The 19,747-nt window shown below is 39.6% G+C and overlaps 1 protein-coding gene across 1 annotated transcript in view; it reads left to right on the forward strand.

The window, feature by feature from the left end:
• The window catches only part of stag1 (stromal antigen 1), a 44,208-nt gene extending 34,104 nt beyond the window's left edge, over nt 1–10,104 (forward strand). The window contains exons 17-32 of the mRNA XM_023352968.1: nt 1,560–1,652; nt 1,873–2,166; nt 2,951–3,021; nt 3,168–3,336; nt 3,839–3,931; nt 4,024–4,198; nt 4,288–4,427; nt 5,293–5,394; nt 5,484–5,632; nt 5,712–5,840; nt 5,940–6,142; nt 6,229–6,397; nt 6,974–7,090; nt 7,162–7,276; nt 7,518–7,598; nt 8,623–10,104. Of these exons, the coding sequence (XP_023208736.1) occupies nt 1,560–1,652; nt 1,873–2,166; nt 2,951–3,021; nt 3,168–3,336; nt 3,839–3,931; nt 4,024–4,198; nt 4,288–4,427; nt 5,293–5,394; nt 5,484–5,632; nt 5,712–5,840; nt 5,940–6,142; nt 6,229–6,397; nt 6,974–7,090; nt 7,162–7,276; nt 7,518–7,598; nt 8,623–8,646 (2,124 nt within the window). The 3' untranslated portion in view covers nt 8,647–10,104. The remainder of the gene's footprint in view (nt 1–1,559; nt 1,653–1,872; nt 2,167–2,950; nt 3,022–3,167; nt 3,337–3,838; nt 3,932–4,023; nt 4,199–4,287; nt 4,428–5,292; nt 5,395–5,483; nt 5,633–5,711; nt 5,841–5,939; nt 6,143–6,228; nt 6,398–6,973; nt 7,091–7,161; nt 7,277–7,517; nt 7,599–8,622) is intronic.
• Nucleotides 10,105–19,747: the final 9,643 nt, after the last annotated feature.

The following is a 19,747-nucleotide window of genomic DNA, read 5'->3' on the forward strand; positions in this document are numbered from 1 at the left end:
GAGATGAGCGCGTTTTCTGGTAACCAAGTGCCACGAAGTAAACATCTGATTTTTACTTTTGTGTTGAATGTCTGTTTTATATTTACCACCAATGACAAAAAATAAATAAAATCCCTTTCCTGCCAAATTCACCAACTGCATAATTTTTAAGTAGTATTTCAAAAGAGCAGAAGAAATCGTATGTTTTTTTGAACGATAACAATCTGTTGCTAAGAGATGAGCGCGTTTTCTGGTAATCAAGTGCCACAAAGTAAACATCTGATTTTTACTTTTGCAAAATTTACCAACTGTAAATTTCTTGTGTCTAAGCAGATGAGCAGTATTTCAAAATAGCTTATATTTCATAAACAATAATATTACTTGTTATTAATTTTGCTATTAAGAGATGAGTGTTTTTTTTCTGTTAACGAACTGCCATGAAGTATAAATCAGATTTTTACTTTAGTGTTGAATGTCTGTTTTTATAATATATTTACCACCAATGACAAAAAAAAAAAAACAAATTCACCAAATTCTGCTAAATTCACCAACTGCATAATTCTTGTTAAGTTAATAGTTAGTATTTCAAAAGAGCAGAAGAATCTTATGTTTTTTGAACGATAACAATCTGTTGCTAAGAGATGAGTGTGTTTTCTGGTAACCAAGTGCCACAAAGTAAACATCTGATTTTTACTTTTACAAAATTTACCAACTGTAAATTTCTTGTCTAAGCAGTATTTCAATAACTTGTTATTTTATAATCAATAATAGTCCTTGTTATTAATTTGGTATTAAGAGATGAACGGAGGTTTTTTCTGGTAACACACTGCCACGATGTATAAATCAGATTTTTACTTTTGTGTTCAATGTTTGTTTTATATTTACCACCAATGACAAAAAAAAAATCACTTTTCTGCTTACACATTTCTAGCAAAAGCAATTCTTGTTGGATAGTAAATAGTATTTCAAAAGAGCAGGAGTAAGCTTATATTTTTTGAACAATAACAATATTTGTTGTTTATCTGTTGCTAAGAGATGAGCGCGTTTTCTGGTAACGAAGTACCACGAAGTAAACACCTGATATTTACTTTTGCAAAAGTAAATATCAGAAGGCAGTTCATTAACATTAGCACAAACATTAGCAGTAACCTTTTCCCTAACATAAGCTTTTTAGCTATTCTTTTTAATTTCTTAGCCATGTTTAGCAAACTGAATGGAGGAAGTCAATGTAAGACAACGATGCCCCACGAGCCACTGACAGCATTTAGGCTAGCATTAGCATTTTGGCTAATTTTAGCGTATACACCAATTTTAACATACTGAATGGAGTAACTCCCATGTTACTCAACATGCTATTGAGTGCATTGTAGTTTACTTTAGCACCAGAGATCATTTTTAGCATCAGAGCGCTGGGTCCCAACCAACGGGCACACTTTGGCAGGCCCCGTTTCAATTACTTCTGAAATCGCTGCAATTTCACTTTTTGTTGCTTTTAGGGTGAAGATGAAAAATGTGACCAGTTAATTAAGAGAAAATAAAAGTTTTTGCAGCCCTAAGTGTTTTGTTTTTTCCCTTTCCAGGTACTGACAGCGAAAGAGAGGAAGACCCAAATAGACGACAAGAACAAACTCACTGAACACTTCATCATGGCCCTTCCAATGCTGTTATCCAAGGTAAGCTTTCACAGCAGCCAGTGACTAATGACTCAGATTAATCTGTTTGTCACATGAATCGCTCAAAGTTTGATTTCCTATACATCAGTTAATCCGTCAGTGTAGTCCACTGAGAAAAAGTGAATTATTCTACCAAGTGTCAAAGCATGAGGTGATAGAGCTGTTTTTATTTATATTTTAAATACTTCAAACTCTTCTTGCTGTGTCCTCCCCCTCTCAGTACCAGGCAGATGCAGAGAAAGTGGCCAACCTGCTGCAGATCCCACAGTTCTTTGACCTGGACGTTTACAGCGCCGGGCGCATGGAGAAGCACCTGGACGCCTTGCTGAAGCAGATCCGGTTGGTGGTGGAGAAACACATCGAGACGGACGTCCTGGAGGCCTGCAGCAAAACCTACAGCATCCTCTGCTCCGAGGAGTACACCATCATGAACCGCGTGGACATCGCCCGCTCGCAGCTCATCGACGAGATGACCGACCGCTTTGCACACTCTGTGGAAGAGCTGCTGCAGGAGGTACGATTGGTGACCGAGTGTCATCTTTGTGTTCTCCGCATAATGGAGGAATGCCTCGAAAATCAAGGATGTTTTGTTGAAATGCAGGTGTCTATTGCCATATTCTGGCAGAAAATGTGTGGTGTAATGTGTAAAATATGTCAAGTGAAACTATTTCCACAGAGACGATGGTAGATTTGGTGTTAGTAATAGAGTAAGAAAAAGTTTCTTTCCTAAAAAATGTAGATTCTTAACTCTTGATTTCTAAGAAGCTGGCAGCATTTAAAAACCCAGCATTTTCAAACAAGGCTTCTACAGACTATGGAAAACTAATTTTACTTTATTTTTAAAGTCTAGATAAGAAGGGGAAAAAAGAAAAAAAATATTTTGGGTCTCTAGATTCTTTTGTCTTTAGGTTTAAAACTGAACTCAAGTTTTTTGGACAGCATGAGTTAAAATGCAAAGCAAAGCTTTAAAATCTTGTTTTTTGGTCGGACTTTTATAAAATGAAGTAACAAAAACTGTGATTCAAATCAGCTGTTTTTAATATAATTCGCTCCGGATTATCAAACTGATCTAAGGTCCAGTTCCAGTGTCAAAAAAAGGGAAATATTCCTGTACATAGGCAACGTGAGCAAGATGGTGAATTTAAAGATGGAAAACTTGTACGACTAAACAGAACGACTTTGTTCTGATGAATTCAGCCATCATTATATCTGCTGAAACCTTCTCTTTTTTTAAGGTTCTTTTTTTTTGTGTCGCTGACATCAGTCAGGCGTAGTGACATGTATTTGTTGTCATGCAGGGCGAAGAGGCTGACGATGACGACATCTACAACGTTCTGTCAACTCTGAAACGACTTACGGCTTTCCACAAGTAAGATTTACGTACATTTATTGAATTGAAACCAAGAATGATTTTACGATTGAATCATATAAAGATCGGATGAAAGCTCTACGCCGCACCACAAACATCGATGGCCTCTTTGACATCTACTACTTCCTGTATCGTTTCCTTCTCAGCGCTCACGATCTAACAAGGTGGGATTTGTTCGGGAATTGCTACCGGCTGCTGAAGGCGGGCATCGAGCAGGGCTCCATGCCGGAGCAGATCGCTGTGCAGGCCCTGCAGTGCTCTCACTACTCCATCCTGTGGCAGCTGGTGAAGATCACCGAGGGGATTCCCAGCAAGGTGCTCAACTCACCTTGGAAAGCATTTTCACTCTCCGTACTTAAGATTTCAGCTTTATGTTTAGTCAAAGACTCAGAGTCGGGGGTTTTTAACGGGCGTTTAATCATGAAATAAACTCGACACATTGTTACCCAAGCTAACTGTATTTTGTATTTTTATTTTATTTTAATTTGCTTTAAGGAAAAATATTAATATCGGTTGTATATGAACTCTATATTTTTTCTTACATCTTTAAATAAATTGCTAATATTTAATTAGTGGTGTGTTATTGGCAAAGTTTGAGGAATAAAAAGATCATTCGTGTTTTGTGAGCTGTTGAGCAGGTTATCGATTGTTCTGTGGAAGTAAACTTAATTCAGACATCAGCCTTTCATTACATCAGTCGTGTTGTGAAAGAAAAGGAGAAGGTTTCCTGAAGAGCTCTTAGCGTTGTATTGATTCCTGTTAAAGCGTTTAGCATTCCTGACACTTTCAAAATGGCGTCCATCTCCCCTGCATGCAGGACGACCTCTTGGCTCTCAGGAGAGTGGTGAAGTCTTTTCTCGCCGTCTGCCAGCAGTGTCTCTCCAACGTCAACACGCCGGTTAAAGAACAGGTGGGTGAAAGCGCTCCGAAACGTCGAGCCACCGCACGCTCGTTCGTCTCGTTTCGGTTTTATTCAGGGCAGCTTTTTCGTCTCTCGTTCAGGCGTTCATGCTTCTTTGCGACCTGCTGATGATCTTCAGCCACCAGCTGATCACCGGGGGCAGGGAGGGCCTCCAGCCGCTGGTATTCAACCCAGACGGGACCCTGCAAAACGAGCTGCTAAACTTTGTCCTGGATCACGTCTTTATTGACCAGGACGACGAGAACCAGAGCATGGGTAAATAATTCTGGCAGAAACGCCAAGAGAAGCGTCTCTTGGCGTTCCTGCTAATCCGTTCTTCCCCACATCTGTTTTTGTGTGCGAAGAGGGAGACGAGGAGGACGAGGCCAACAAGATCGAGGCGCTCCATAAGAGGAGGAATTTGCTTGCGGCTTTCTGCAAACTCATCATCTATGACATCGTGGACATGCCTGCTGCTGCTGACATCTTTAAACACTACATGAAGGTGTGTTGAGCTGCTAAAATGGATCATCTCTAGGGCTGCGACTATTATTTCAATAATTGATCATTCGGACGATTAACTGATTAATCGGATAAAAACTTTGAACATTTTTGAAGATTTTTTTTTTTTTTTTACTATTGGAAGTTTTTTATGCGAGATTAGAAATGTAAATAATATGATTAATTTGATTTTTTTTGTTTTTTAATTAACATTTTAATGCCTGAAAAACAGTAACATGCAGTTTGATCATTTCCATCACCAACGGTTGAACCTGCAGCTAAAAAAATAATTCTAACATCAACATGTTGCTGACCCATTTCTGCTTGACTTAACATCAACAGCTGACCTGTTGACTATTTTTTGGATTAACTTATTAATAATTGTATAGCAAAAATATTTTTAATAGGATATGTTTTGGGTTTTTTTTGCAGAATTTGATCTTGGTGACGCTAAACCCTCTCGCTTGAGAAGTTTTGGATAGAACATATTTGCGATGTTTATTTTTGTTTGTTTTAATATCTTAAATGCAAAATGTAAAAATATTTTGTACATAATATACATTTGTGCCTAATTACTGCTCTGATTACCTTTTTTTGTAGTGTGTATTCCAGTTTGTTAACGTTTATTTCAAGAATTCATTCATCACGATTATTCTGATTAATTATTTCAGCCCTGGTAATAACCAACATGCCTACATGTTTTTAAAATGAAAACACTGCAGACCTTTATGGTTCTTAAACAGGAAAAAGAAGTGAATTTTGCATTTTTATACAGAAAAGAAAGCTGGCAGTTTCTCTTTAATGCGTATGTGATTCACCAAATTGTCCTTTTTTCTCACGTTTTTGACCGTTTATTCTCTGTGCCTCAGTACTACAACGATTACGGAGACATCATCAAGGAAACACTCAGCAAAACCAGACAGACGGATAAGATTCTCTGCGCTAAGACACTCATACTCAGTCTGCAGCAGGTGAGGCAGCGCCGTCGTCTCTGCTTCCAGATTTCCAGCCGTCCTCTTGTGCCCACCCACAAACACGGTCTTTCTCGTTCGTGCCGCAGCTGTTCAACGAGCTTCTGCAGGATCAGGGTCCCAATCTGGATCGGACGTCGTCTCACGTGAGCGGCATTAAGGAGCTGGCCCGCCGCTTTGCTCTGACCTTCGGCCTGGATCAGATCAAGACCAGAGAGGCTGTCGCAACTCTGCATAAGTATGATTCTGGTTACCTCATGGCTCCGTCTCTTTGTTTCTGCTCACTGCTCACCTTTTTCACTCTCTGCTCATGTCAGGGATGGAATAGAGTTTGCATTTAAGTATCAAAATCCTCGAGGATCAGAGTTCCCACCAATCAATCTGGCCTTCCTGGAGGTCCTGAGTGAATTCTCCTCCAAGCTAATACGACAAGACAAAAAGACAGTGTAAGTTTTCTCTTTTTAAAAAAAAAATATAAATTCAATAAATTTTTGGCTAAATTAAAGTCCTAAAACTTAAATCGTCAAATGATGCCCTTCCCTCAGGCACTCCTACCTGGAAAAGTTCATGTCGGAGTCGATGTCGGAGCGTCGGGAGGACGTGTGGCTGCCGCTTATCTCCTACAGGAACAGCCTGCTGACGGGCGGCGACGAGGACCACATGTCCGTCACGTCGGGCTCCAGCAGCAAGACCGGCTCGGTGCGGAGCAAGAAGGGACGACCGCCGCTGCACAAGAAGCGCATCGAGGGTGAGCTCGCTTTAGACGAGGGGCGACTCTTCTGCCGAAGCAGAAAGACGCTCGTCCTCACTGTGAAGCTGTGTGCTCGTTTTCAGAGGAGAGCAGCGTGGAGGGATCGTGGATGATGAGAAACGACACGCTCCAGACGCCGAGCGCACTCCAGACTCCTCAGCTCACCTCGACCGTCCTCAGAGAGAACAGACCCGCAGAACATATGCCTGATCCGGACTCGGAACCAGGATCGGAGAACGACTACGTCCACAAGTGCGTTCGTTTTCAGAACTTCCACGCAGAATGTAGAGAGCAATGAAACGTTACTTATTCACAAGACAGAGCTTCTTTATTGTATTTACAATACAGTTTTTATTTTAATAATGTTGAGTATGGCTGCAACAATTAATCGGATTAATCATGATGAGTTAATCATCAACTAATTTGGTAATTGATTAATCATTAGCTGGATTTTTAAACATACTGAGAGCAGTAATTAAGCCAAAACTGTACAAAACATAAATACATTTTGCATTTAAAATAATAATAAAAAAATGTATCTGTAAATATGGAATACCCAAAACTTCTTAATTGAAGTTTAAAATTGTGTTAAAAATAAATAAAAAATCACCCTTTAGTTCCTTGAACTATCCAATTATCTCAGTTAATATAAAAAATAATCAACAATCAGCCTTTCACTGTATTGATGTTAAGTCAAGTAGAAAGGACTGAGCTTTTCGCATTTTGATGTTGTTTGGTTTTAATTGATTAATCGTCAGAACAATTGACAGATCTCTCAATAACTAAAACAATTTAGTTGCAGTCCTAATATTGCGTCTCGCCCTCCAGTCCTCAGATACAGATGTCGTGGCTCGGCCAGCAGAAGATGGAGGAGGTGAACAGAAAAGACCGAACGAGCATGAACTACATCAAGTCGCGCAGCAATCAGGGCGTCCGGCAGACTGTGTAAGTGTGTGTTCAGCTTCTACGCTAAACTCAAACAGCGTTCCTGTCGTAAGCGGCGTTTTCTCCTCCAGCCGCGGGCTGATGGAGGACGACGCAGAGCCCATCTTTGAAGACGTGATGATGTCATCGCGGGGCCAGCTGGAGGACATGAACGAGGAGTTTGAAGACACCATGGTGATCGACCTGGTCAGTAAACGCAGCCCGACCCGTTCGGGTTTTATCGAGGAGTGGGGCGATTTCGAGGTTTAAGTTGTGAAGGATTCATCTGCAAGCAGGTTACTGTGACTAAATGTGGGATTTGAATCACAAATGTGTCATATTGTAGGATGTTATTGGTGTTGCTGTATAACTTTTAAACAATTTCTGAGGGAAGAACTTATTTTACTATTCTGCAATGATACACACTTCTTTTTTTCTTTCTTCACAGCCGCCGTCAAGGAACAGACGTGAAAGAGCAGAATTAAGACCAGACTTCTTTGACTCTGCAGCAATGATAGAAGATGAGTCGGTACGTGTTCTTTTAAAATCAATACTAAAATAACTTGTGCATTTAACATTTACCTTCTGAAAGGTAATGGTGATTTCTGTTTTTGGGTCAAAATTAGCTAAATAGCTAATGTTAGCTTAAACGCTCTTATCATTATTATTATCATGTATGCTTACATTAGCATGAAGGCTAAATTTAATACCAACATTGACCTTTTTTACTGAAGCTGGTCAGTAGCTCAGCATTTTGTTTTAAAAGGGCCTTTGACGTGAAGTTGCACGTTGTTTCTGATTTCCATGATACGTATTTCAACAACATGTAGGGAAATATAATATCGTAATTTCTTTTTTACTTTGGAAGCTACAAGTGTTGGTAATCGCTGCAAGTTATCCTGTTTTATGTTATTTATTGTTGGCATAATGACGAAAAAAAAATGCATAGATAAATAGTTGAAAAAATGTAACCGGCAATAAAAATAAGAACAGTAACTTTATCAAATTACTTTTGAGGTCAACAAATGTGCTCTAAATTTCTTTCATTTTTTAAATTAAGATATTTATTTACTCGTTTATTTTTTTCCACAAATATTTTTTATTATTATATTAGTGGATATCTTATATATTTTTTTTATTATTATTATTTAGAGGTTTTAAATTAGAATTCCTGGTAATGATTATGATCTGTAAATGAGAGAGAATACAATAAATCAATTTTGAAAATAATTGTACATAATGATGGTGATAAATAACTTTAGCAAATTAAGAAGGGGAAACAATTAAGGAATGAAATTAAAATGAAGCTCAATTGGAAAATACATATTGCTCAAATCTGAAGGGCAAATTTAATAAATAGACATCTCCTCTAAAATAAATTGTACTAATGTCAACCTGTATCACGTTTTGTAGATCTGGAGTTATTTTAATCCATTGTTTGTGTTCCATTTTCTGGCGTAGGAATTATTATTGCTGGGGCTTTTTTAAATAGCAGCTCTGATCTTCTGTAATCATGATGTTTTATACATTTTTATCTCTGTCCATATTTCCAGGGATTCAGCATGCCCATGTTCTGATCTGGAAAGCGTTACCATCACGAGTTCAGCATTGTAATGAGGAGTAAACTGAAAAAGAGGGGGTGGTCTGGGCCGGTTAACCCTGGACCACCTAACAATCAAACTCTTTACAAAGAAGAATATACTGTGTTAAAGTGTTAAAGGACGCCTACGTTTCTCCGAGACATGATGGAAGGATGTCTGTCTAGTGGATCGGCACCGACCGGAACCAGCCTGGAAGAGAGGATCCACTGTGTTCCCTCTCTGTCTGGTGCGGATCAGAGGTCCTGCAGTCAGAATTATTCAAGAACTTCGTCCCATTCGTGTTCTTCCTCCTCTTCCTCCGCAGCCTGTCGGTTTAGCTCTCATTAGTGGTGGTCCCGATGGTGCTCTGGCTTTTGAACCCAGTTTTTACAGTTCCTGTTAACAGCGATGCACAGATTTTAGCTCATGGTCACAGAGCGCCATGGTTCTCTGTACAGCTCCCCTCCCAAAAACCTTCCTTCCTTCCTTCCTTCTTTTGGTGTTGCACTCCAGTCCATCTGGTTGAATCAAACATGAACAGGATCTCCCTACTAAATGTTCCACTTCTTTGCTGTCTGCTCGCCATCTCTTGTATGTGGTGTTTGAAGTGTGTGTGAAGTGTATCGGTGGCGACGATGGCCGAGGAGCGACACACCTAGACAAGAGATCAACAGCTCTCAGCTGACCCAGAGGAAGCCTAAGCGCCGACCACGCATATCGAGGCTTTTCGACCCCAAGGGAGCAAAGAAAATCCCCCTTGCTGTCTCACATTCTCTAGATAACAGCTTTTTAAAGTTAAAAACGTTTTAAAAAATATAATAAACATATTTTCAACTCTGTAGCTTTAGTACTAAAGTTTTAAATCAAGTGTGTTTTTGTCTGTTTGTACAGTTTTGTTTTTTTTTTCTTTTTTCTCTTGAATACGTATCATGTTTGTTGCCAAATTGTGGCCTACATACTTAAAAGTATATTCCATCCCTCCCTGCCCTCATCTTTTAAGGCGGTTACCATAGATACCAGCTTCTAGGCACTGTATCGTCCGATTGTAATTAACTCAAGTATCGAAGCCGAATATCCGTGCCGTTCCATCATCTTAACAGGTCAAAAACGAGCCGCTTACATTTTTGCACCCGTATTCAGTGTTAATGGATCCAAGAAGTTCTAGATTTTGTTGTTGATCATTGTTCATATCCAGTGCAGTGATGGATCTTTGTCTGGCAGATGTGTTTGAATGTGTTCTGAATGTTCTCAGCCATACCTTTTTCTCGTCCCTCTTTTTGGGTCAACAATCACTTTTCAACCTTCCCTTTCGCTGTAAATATCAGAGATGACCGGATCTTTTTTCTGCCCTGCAGTCAACATCAGTCACCCTAACATACTCTAAAAAGCCTTTTTTTTTTTTCCTGTGATCTTAAATTCTTTTTAATAAAATAAAATCTGTAATCGGTTTATGAATGAATGTGTTTCTCTTGTTTAGTTGGGGCCTGCCCATAGCAATGCATAGCCTCCATGCACTGCATGGGAGGCACCTATTGTTCTACATCCAATAGAATGTCTCTTTATGTTTTTATGTATTTATTTTTCTAACCATCGCCGTTAATGCGGCTCGTACCGCTGCGTGCGCCCCCACAAAAGTGGTATCAAAACGTGCGGCTCGATGCCGAGAAGGGAGCCATCATTTTTAGTGGGATTCGGAGTGACGCGAAAAACGAGCAAAATTTCCAACTGCCGAAACGCAGAGTGTAACTGAAACCAACTGCCGCTCCGTTAGAGTGAGAAACGAAGTGGATTTTTGACCCCAAAACAATTTTGAAATCGCCGTCACTCCCACAAATGTCGCACTGTCGGTATCAAACTCGGTCATGACATTGATACGCATGCCTGCTCCGGTAAAAATGTTTTTAAAATTCCGCTGGGGCTTTACGGTTTTCTGTCAAGGTGCTTCAGAGCGAAATCATGCGCCAGGGTAACTGACGCTCTCCGCCAGGGCCGCAACTACATGTTTTTGAGGTGGATGCGAACATCATCATTGTAGGCTAGCTTAAGCTAACCTGAATATGTACAAGTCTCTTGTTGATACACAGACATTTCTTACCTTCTGTCTTTCAACCACTTTGAAAAGCTTTTCTTCGTCTCTCCAACATCTTTATCCTTCCCCCTCTTCCGTTTTCTGTTTTGGCCCCCGGAGTTTTTTCTGCGCCCCAACACCTGCAAGTTGCCGGGAGGTTCGGCGTGCAAGCCAGCATGTGGAGGGGTTTAAATAAATTAGAAGATTGTCTAAAAGTTTTATTTGAATACTTGAGTTAGAAAAAGTAAACTCATTTATATATTTGATTTATGTAATACGTTATTTATATTATCTTGACAATTATGCAGGAAAATGTTGAAGGGTTCGCCACAAAGCTCTATATGCAAGCGTGTTAATGGAAAGTTGAGTGGAAGAAAGAAAGTGTGGTAGGACAATGTGCACAACTGTCTAGGACAATCACAGTTTTGTCAGGATTGTGAAACGAAGCCCAATAAAGAATTTGGGAGAGATTCAGAAGGTGTAGACAACCACTGGAGTCTCAAGAGACATACAAAGTTAAATTCAATTTGAATTCAAGAATACATTATTGATCCTAAAATTAAGTAAAAATATGGTTAAATATCATGTTATTCAAGGTTCTTCAAATGGTTGTTAGGAAGGATCTCTTGTAGCAGTCTGCATTACAGCAAACTTGATGAAGCCTCTGACTGAAGACTCTTAGTCGTAAAGTAATCTGACAACATCATGAGCGTCATACTTGGGATATAAAGTTGCCCAGTTGTCTTTATAGATGAAAATACATTTTGACTTTAATTTGGGAATTAAGGTCCCAGAACCTAAAGGAAAAGTGTGGAGGCACAGAATCGACCGTGCTTGAAGTCCAGTGGGAAGTTTATTCCACAGTCAGAGAGGATTTGGACAGCAACGCCATCCGCTGTTCATGTCCACTTTGTTTTTATCAAATATAAAGTCAGCAAAGCCATCTACCAGGAAATTTACTGCACTGCTGTCAGCTTAGTCCACTTTATAATTCAACCAGGTCAAATTCATCCAAACCAGTTTTTGTCTGGTTTGGTCTAAATTCAGTTTAAATCAATTCAATTCATTTGAACAAAAAATACTTAGATTAAGATCCAGTCACAATTTTAGTTCATCACTGTTACAAACTGATTAGTGGATATAAATTAAGCCCATCTGATTGTTGATTTACCAACAATTTCTACATCTAAAGCACGGGGCGACTGTGGTGGAGAACAACTCCCTTTCAACAGGAAGGAACAGCAGTATGAGCGCTGTGACTGTACTGTGATCGGCTGAGGGTTGAGAGGACAGAGCAGACAGAAGCACAGGTCCAGGAATACAGTCAGAGCCGTAGGCGTAGGAACCGGGGAGAACTGGAGGGGACATTATAGTACCCTAGACCGTTACTTGGTCTCTGACACTAACGACAATAAACGCAGGTAATATACTTGAAAACAAGGTAAAAACATTGTCCGTTAGAATGGATGAAAAATGTTTAGATACTTAAATAGCACATTTTTACAAGACAAATGTCTAGCATAAGCTAAAGCTAATGTTAGCCACAAAGTTTAAAGGAAGTAAAACTCACCTTCGTATCTGTTTATAACGAGGCGAACATGTTAAAACCTTTCTCCAGCTAATTGTCGGGGCTTCGGATCGATGTACATCATTAATTGTTACCTTGGACAAGCCCTTCAAACGCCCAGTGTAAAGAGCCTTTTTCAATAGATCGGAAAAGATTGAGCCGCTTTGCCCCGAACGCGGAAGCTGAGGTGCAAAGAGCCCAACAGTTCAGAGTTTCTCATAAATCCTTTATTGTCACTATTTAAATATCATATTCATTGTTCCAGGTAGGGGAAGCCATGCTTTGCTGCATTTTACAATGAACTTAAGTTTTATATCCACACTATCAAAGACAGAAAATAGCTATTAAAACAATTGAACTCTGTACTGCTTTGAATGAACAGTTGGGAACCGAAGCCCCGTAGCTTTTTCTTCATCTTGAATATATTTATCTGTATTTGTTTTTTTCTGGAGGCAGAACAAATGTTTCACTCTGTCGTTGTACAGTGTGTCTGTGAATAAAGTTTTAAAAAAAAAACATCCCCCCTCCCCCACACCCAACAGACTTCTTGTGGCTTTGACGTCACAGTGATGTCACTCATCCTGTCTATGACATCACTGGCGGCTGCCTTTGTATTGCCAGATTCCACAGAGAAATTCATTTGCAGTTTGAACCAGAGAGCAAAGATGGAAGAAGATAATTTTTTGTTGACAAAAATTAACAATTTACAGAAGAACCGCAGCAAGCTGCAGGAGGAGAACCAAGAGCTTCAGAAAACCGTAGAAAGTCTGAAGACTAAACTAGAGCGACTAAACAGAACGGACAAGACACACGACTGGCATGAGGAAAATAGCTTACTTCTAAAATCAAATGCATTTTACAAAAAACAAATCAGAAAAATTCATCTGGACCTGGAGGAAGAACATGCAAGTATACACCAACTAAGATGTGATAATGAAGCCAAATTAAGAATAAAACATAAACTGGAAGAGGACCGGAAAAAACAGAGAAACACTGCAGCGGACAAATTAAGAGCAAAAACAGAAAAACTCGAGTGGCTAGAGAGAGAAAATGAGGAGTTAAATAAAGAGATTGTATCTCTGAAGATTAAAAATGACAGGATCGAATCCAGGCTGGTGGAAAAAAGCAAAGATGTCCAGCAAAGGGAAGAACCAGTCAGGGTAAATATCCAGGAAGAGGAACTATCAGCATGTCAGAAAGTAGGGAGAATTTTGATGCATATGTACGATTCAACGGTGGCGTATTGGGTGCCACCCTGGGTTTTTTTTTAACAGTAAAGGATATTTTGGGTTGCTGGAAACAGGATGTTTGTGGGATAGTGATGCGTTTAAATTAATTACAAATATAAATACTCTTGTTTGCTTTTGGAATTTGTGCCTAGTGAGAGATGCTTGCAGGAAGACATCTAAACGGGTCAAATTGGAAGCTGACACCAGATGGTCTGCAGCAAGAGTGATGACTGACGGATGATTAAGGGTCGAAGTTTATGGACCAGAAACAGAGGAACTGTACATGAGACAGAGATGCACAAGACAACTCCTTGTTCTGTGGGTTCATCAGTTCCTGCATCGTTTCTACAGAAGGAAATAAACAAGAACTCTGAATTTTGCATTCTACATTACGGCAGCTTGCAGGTGCAACACACCTGTGACTCAAGAGAACAGAAGAAGCAGCTGCTATGTGATTAACTCAAGATAACCAAATCCAGGGGTCTCAAACTCCAGGCCTCCAGGGCCGCAGTCCTGCAGTTTTTAGATGTGCCACAGGTACAAAACACTGGATTGAAATGACTTAATGGCCTCCTCCTTGTGTAGATCTTCTTCTTCTTGTTTTTTTTTTTTATGGCGGTTGGCAAACAACTTTTAGGTGCATTACCGCCACCTTCTAGACTGGAGTATGGATCAGATGTAAAGTCACTATAATCTTCCCATAATACCTGTTCTCCTTAGAAAATTAAAAATACTATTAAAAACTACGTCCCCCGATGATCTTTGAAGCAAACTTCTAATATCTAATGTATTTTTATTCCTATTTAAATTTCTAATTAACTCCTCCCTTTCTCGAACATACTCTTGTGTAGATCAGTTCTCCAGAGCCTTAATGACCTAATTATTCTGTTCAGGTGTGGTGCAGCAGAGGCACATCTAAAAGTTGCAGGACTGCGGCCCTCGAGGACTGGAGTTTGAGACCCCTGAATAGGCTCTGTAACTAGGACCGCCCTAAGGAAATAAAAAGAAAGTCTCTGGGAGGAGCTGTTTTAGAGCGGGTAGATTGTAACTAAAGCACGCTGCTGTCCGTTCTCCTTGCAAGTAAATCTAAAACTCACTTGTCGATCTCTTCTTTTTCAGTTTGAGAATGCTTAGGTAGATGAACCTGACATTAATTTGGTCCTTCGAAGCCGGATCCCAAGATCCTGAAGGAATTCAGCGGGTGAGACCGAATCCAGAAGGACCGTGCGCACGGCTAAACTCTTCAGAATGAGTTTAGATCCTTTTCCGGGACTGGTATTTGGTTTACCGGCTGGAATCTGACGCTTGACGGGACTCCGTGGAAGGGGAGAGACAACTGAGAGTAAATTGTCTTTTAAAAGAAAAGCGTGAATGAGTTGATGGCGTTCGCGTTAAAAGAAATCCTGTGTAAGAAACGCTGTGAATCCTGGGCTCTAACAGCTGAAACTAAACGGCTTTAACTTTATGCTGTTGTGGTGATAATTGGATGGCGGAGTCCAGCGAGCAGCCGCTTAAATCCGTCTTAAAAGTTTCATTCCGTAAAAAAACAGGGCGGCGGAGTCCTGCGTGAAGACGCTTCAGCTCCGGAACTGAAGTGTGATTGGAGGTATAAACACCTTTAGGTATTTTATCTCATTTAAAGTAGCGGGTTTGGAAGGAGCAAACCAATTGTGGATGCAGAGGCAAGAATCCTCCACTCGTAAGAGTCCAAGAAAGGATTACCACAATTGGTATTTTAATTGTTACCCACTATAAAAAAAGAAACCAGTTTTTAGAACAGGCTAGGTGTTGACAAACTGGTCTAAATTGTTTAAAATGGGTAGAAATAGCTGGAAGTGGAGAGAAGTGTTTCAATATGTGTTCGTTTAATTTCTCTTATAAATGAATTCATTTAAATTGTCCGGAATGGTAGCAAAATAACTGCAGTACTGGAGAATACACAGCAGATGGCGGCATAGCAACCTCGCCATTAACAACCATTGAACCAATTACTGCTTTATATTTCAACAGTAAATGTAAATCAAAAGATTAACAGCAGTGAAAATATTGGGAGTGTGTTGAAGGGCAGGACCCTGATAAAATAGAAAATATCTGAATAAATGGATAGTAAAGTACAGGTTAAAAGGTTAATTAAATACTAAAATAGAACTAGAACTCTAGAATAAAATTAAAAACTAAAGAAAGAGCCAAGAAATTAAGGAAACAGAAGATTGTGATAACAGTGTGTTGGCAAATAAATAGATGACTAAATGAAACACTAACTAAATAAATAAATACAGGAATAAGTAGATGAATATAATAAATAAAAAAATATCTAAAAACTGGAACAAAAGTTCATAAAGGAAAACAAGTAACAGACAGGAATGTGAAACACAAGAAAGGGGAATATGAAAGTTTTTTTAAGAAGGAAAAGGATGAGGAAACTTTAAAGTCAAACTGGGTGGCTCAAACTGAGGCTGACGGTGCAATAATATTAGCCTCCTTTAGCTTTTTCTCTCAGGTACCAGGAAGTAGTGTGTTAAAACCTTTCCTCACTCCAGCCAGCATTAGCCTTTTAGCATAAATAAGCTATTGGCTATTTTTCTTACTTATTAGCCATGTTTAGTGTACTGAAGAGAGGCCTGGTGAATAAATGCTACCGCTGCGGGACGAGCTATATAAGTTTCGCCGGCAGCTGCCGAACCAACTCCGGTATCTTGTCTCGCCGTCATGTTTCGTGACTGAGGGAAAGACTGGACTCGGTCAGAAACAACACAACAGGCTCCCTCTCAGATAATCTGATCCTGGGTGACCAAACTGAGAAAAATATTTTATCTACAAACTCACAGTAAATGCCAACGTTTGGCCGCAACCGGCCAAACGTTGCGGCCGGTTTGGCCGGTTGCTATAACGGTTATAACGGTCACAGCAGTTATAATGGAGATTAAATTTGTCGCATAAAAATACAAATTTATGAGAAAAAATATACTATACCGAACATTACCCAAATACCAACATGGCAATGGTGCCTATAACGGTGACTAATTAAGTAATTTAACCCTCCTGTTATGTTGTGGGTCAAATTGACCCGTTTTAAAGTTGTTTTTTTAAAACTGTTGGAAGTATTTTTTTTCTGCATGAAACCTTTTCTATTTGTAATAGGTTCACTCTACATATAAACTGAAAATGTATTCAATTTACATAGTTGCAACCCCCCTGCATCAACTTTATGCATAGATACTGTTCGGGTCAATTTGACCCAGCAGTCAAGTTAAAGTGCCAAAAAAAAAAAGATTTTTTGAAAATTCCAATTCTATATGTTTCCTTGCAGCTATGAACCACATTTCACCCCACACACCCAAACACAACACACCACCACACACATTCATGCACATGTGGACACACACAAGCCCACTTTCTCACTATTCTCTTTACTTCACTAGGAAACTGCGAGAAAGCAGGTGTTCACACAACTTTTGACGGGAATCTTTTCTGTTCCTGTGGACTAACTCCATCCACACTGAGTGGACACTCAGCAGAAGTGGAGGAAAACATAAATACTCTCTGCATGACTCATTTATCTTGATTTTAATCAATGGGTCAGTTTGACCCTGAACAGTATATGTGTCTCAAGTTAAATTATAAAGATCACCCATTGAAAAAAAAAAAGTGTAATATAATTTTTTTTTTTTTACCAAAGATCAATTTCAAGGAAATTATTGTTTTTTTGTGTGTCTAGGTTTGTTTCAGTGAGTAGATGAGTTAGTTGTCATCACTGATCCTTAATTTCTGAGAAATAAAAAAAACATCATTGCACAAATATTGATTGAAATGGTTAGTACTGGAGTTAATAATCAGATACAAAAATGTTTTGGAGAAAGTTTTTTGTTTCTGACACTATTATGTGATTGAACACTCCCCGAGTCAAATTGACCCACGAACATTATTGCTGTACCTCAGAAACGAACATAACAGGAGGGTTTTAAATAAATCCAAAATCACAAAGGCTCAAACAACAATCTACCGACGTAGATCAAAACCCAGTACAAATTTGTCCAAATCTCACACATAAGTTACACGAAACACTACAAAACTACTCTCAATATATTTACAGAACATTTTAAAGAAGCTGTTTTTGTGGCCTCATAAGAGTGGTCTTTTATCCTACCTGTGGTTCTCTTGAGGTATCTCCAACGCCTGTCCCCCAGAAGCTCTATAGACCTTCTTCACGACAACCGGAAGCTGGATCTGAAAGGGCTGGGGCACTTCCTGTTTTGGTGTCTTCTAATGTCGCTTTTGTCAGAGGAGAAGTTGAGTTTTTAGACTCTATCTCGGTCTCCAGTGGCGATTCAGGATTTCTCGCCGTCATGTTTCGTGACTGAGGGAAAGACTGCCTTTTTATTGCAAACTTCCACAGCCGGAGAAGTTTGTTCTTGGAAAAATCTGAGAAATCGTTCCCTAGGAGGGCAGTCTCTACGTGGGTATTGTCCTCTGAAAACTCACTGCAAATTTCCCCGGCGTTTTCCCTGGCCAGAGAAGTTTGCTTCCCAGCTGGAGAAGGATTGAAAAGATAATCATCGATAGTATCGTGCTCAGAGACAGTGCACTCGTCCTGAGAGCTAAGATTTTTCTCGGAGCAACCTTCCCCAGCCGGAGAAGAATTGAAAAAATATGCATCAAAAACATCATACTCGGTGCACTCGTCCTTAGAGCTTCGTGTCAAATTTAATACCAGGAAGTAGTGTGTTAAAAACGTTCCTTTACCGTTGGATTTAGGTGTCGCCGGCAGCTGCCGAACCAACTCTGGTATCTTTTCCCACCGGCCCTCCGAGCGGCAGCGCTCTATCTCGGTCTCCAGTGGCGATTCAGGATTCCTCGCCGTCATGTTTCGTGACTGAGGCGTACTCATTTCAAATTTTATGCCAGGAAGTAGTTTGTTAACAACTTTCCTCACTCCTGTAGTTATCAAATATCCAGCGCCAAAAGTCAAGGGAAAAAACATGGTGGCTAAGATCTCTTCCATATTAAAAATCCTTCCAAAACACCGTGCTAAGGGTCAAAGAGTTGTTTGTATATTACCTGATGTTTTGAGATTGAAGCATTCATAACCTCAGATGTTCATCTTAGCAGATGTCATAGCTACAATGAGCTCACTGTAGCTCTGGGGGAATGTCTTGCTTCTGATCGTTGCTATGGAAACGGTCAGCTCAGTACTGCATGACTCAAACTATTAACCCTTTCCAACTGGGACTTAAAAATGTTAATAATACAATACTTGACTTAAAAATATCTTACAAGTAAAATTAAATGTAACTTACAGGCATTTGCTGCTGCTGTTGTAAAATGTGACAAGAAATTTGGCCTGCTTGGAGAAGAGCTACAAAGAAATAACTTTGGTTTAATAATTTTAGAACTCTGTTACTATAGAGGAAGGCTGAGCTGGCAGTTAAAAAACTACAATGATGGTGGAACTCTGACTGACTACAGAAGGAGGCTGAGCAGAATGTTCGAACTACAAACATGGCAGAATGTTTTGGGCATTATATAACTGATTTAACACAGCCACTGTTGCACATGGGATTAGTTTGGCCCTTTGAAATGAAGCTTACTGAAAATTTCAAAATAAAAGCCTTGACAATTTTCACATCAAGTAATTGCTCTTTTAGGCATTATATAACTGATTTAACCCAACCACTGTTATACATGGGATTAGTGTTGCCATTTAAAATGAAGAAAATTTCTAAATAAAAGCCTCAATATTCCTCTCAGGTTAGTGCACCGCCATAGGCGGTGCAATAATATTAGCCTGTATTATCTTTACCTCTCAGGTTAGTGCGCTGCCTTGCGCAGCAAGGCAATGTATTAGCATTAGCACAAATATTAGCATTTCACTTCCTCCCACTATGAGCCTTTTCCCTAACATAAGCATTTTAGCTATTTAGCTATAGACAACTAGTGATGCTAGTGATACCCACATGCTACTCACAGCATCCATGCTAACATTAACATTTTGACTAATTTTAGCTTATGCATTAATTTTAACGTACTGAATGTTGCAGGTCCATGTTAGTCAACATTCTTGTGATTCTCCACATTCTACTTTGGAATTTTTTAGCTAAGCTTAGCATTGAGGCTATTTTTAGCATCAGAATGCTGTGTCCAAACCGACCGGCACACTTTGGCAGACCCCGGTTAAATTTCTTCAGGAATTTTCTAGTTTTTGTTTTTAATTGCCTCCATGTCTGAAGAGCAAAT

The sequence above is a fragment of the Xiphophorus maculatus genome, chromosome 19, assembly GCF_002775205.1.
Source record: "Xiphophorus maculatus strain JP 163 A chromosome 19, X_maculatus-5.0-male, whole genome shotgun sequence".
In the NCBI taxonomy this organism is placed as follows: Eukaryota; Metazoa; Chordata; class Actinopteri; order Cyprinodontiformes; family Poeciliidae; genus Xiphophorus; species Xiphophorus maculatus.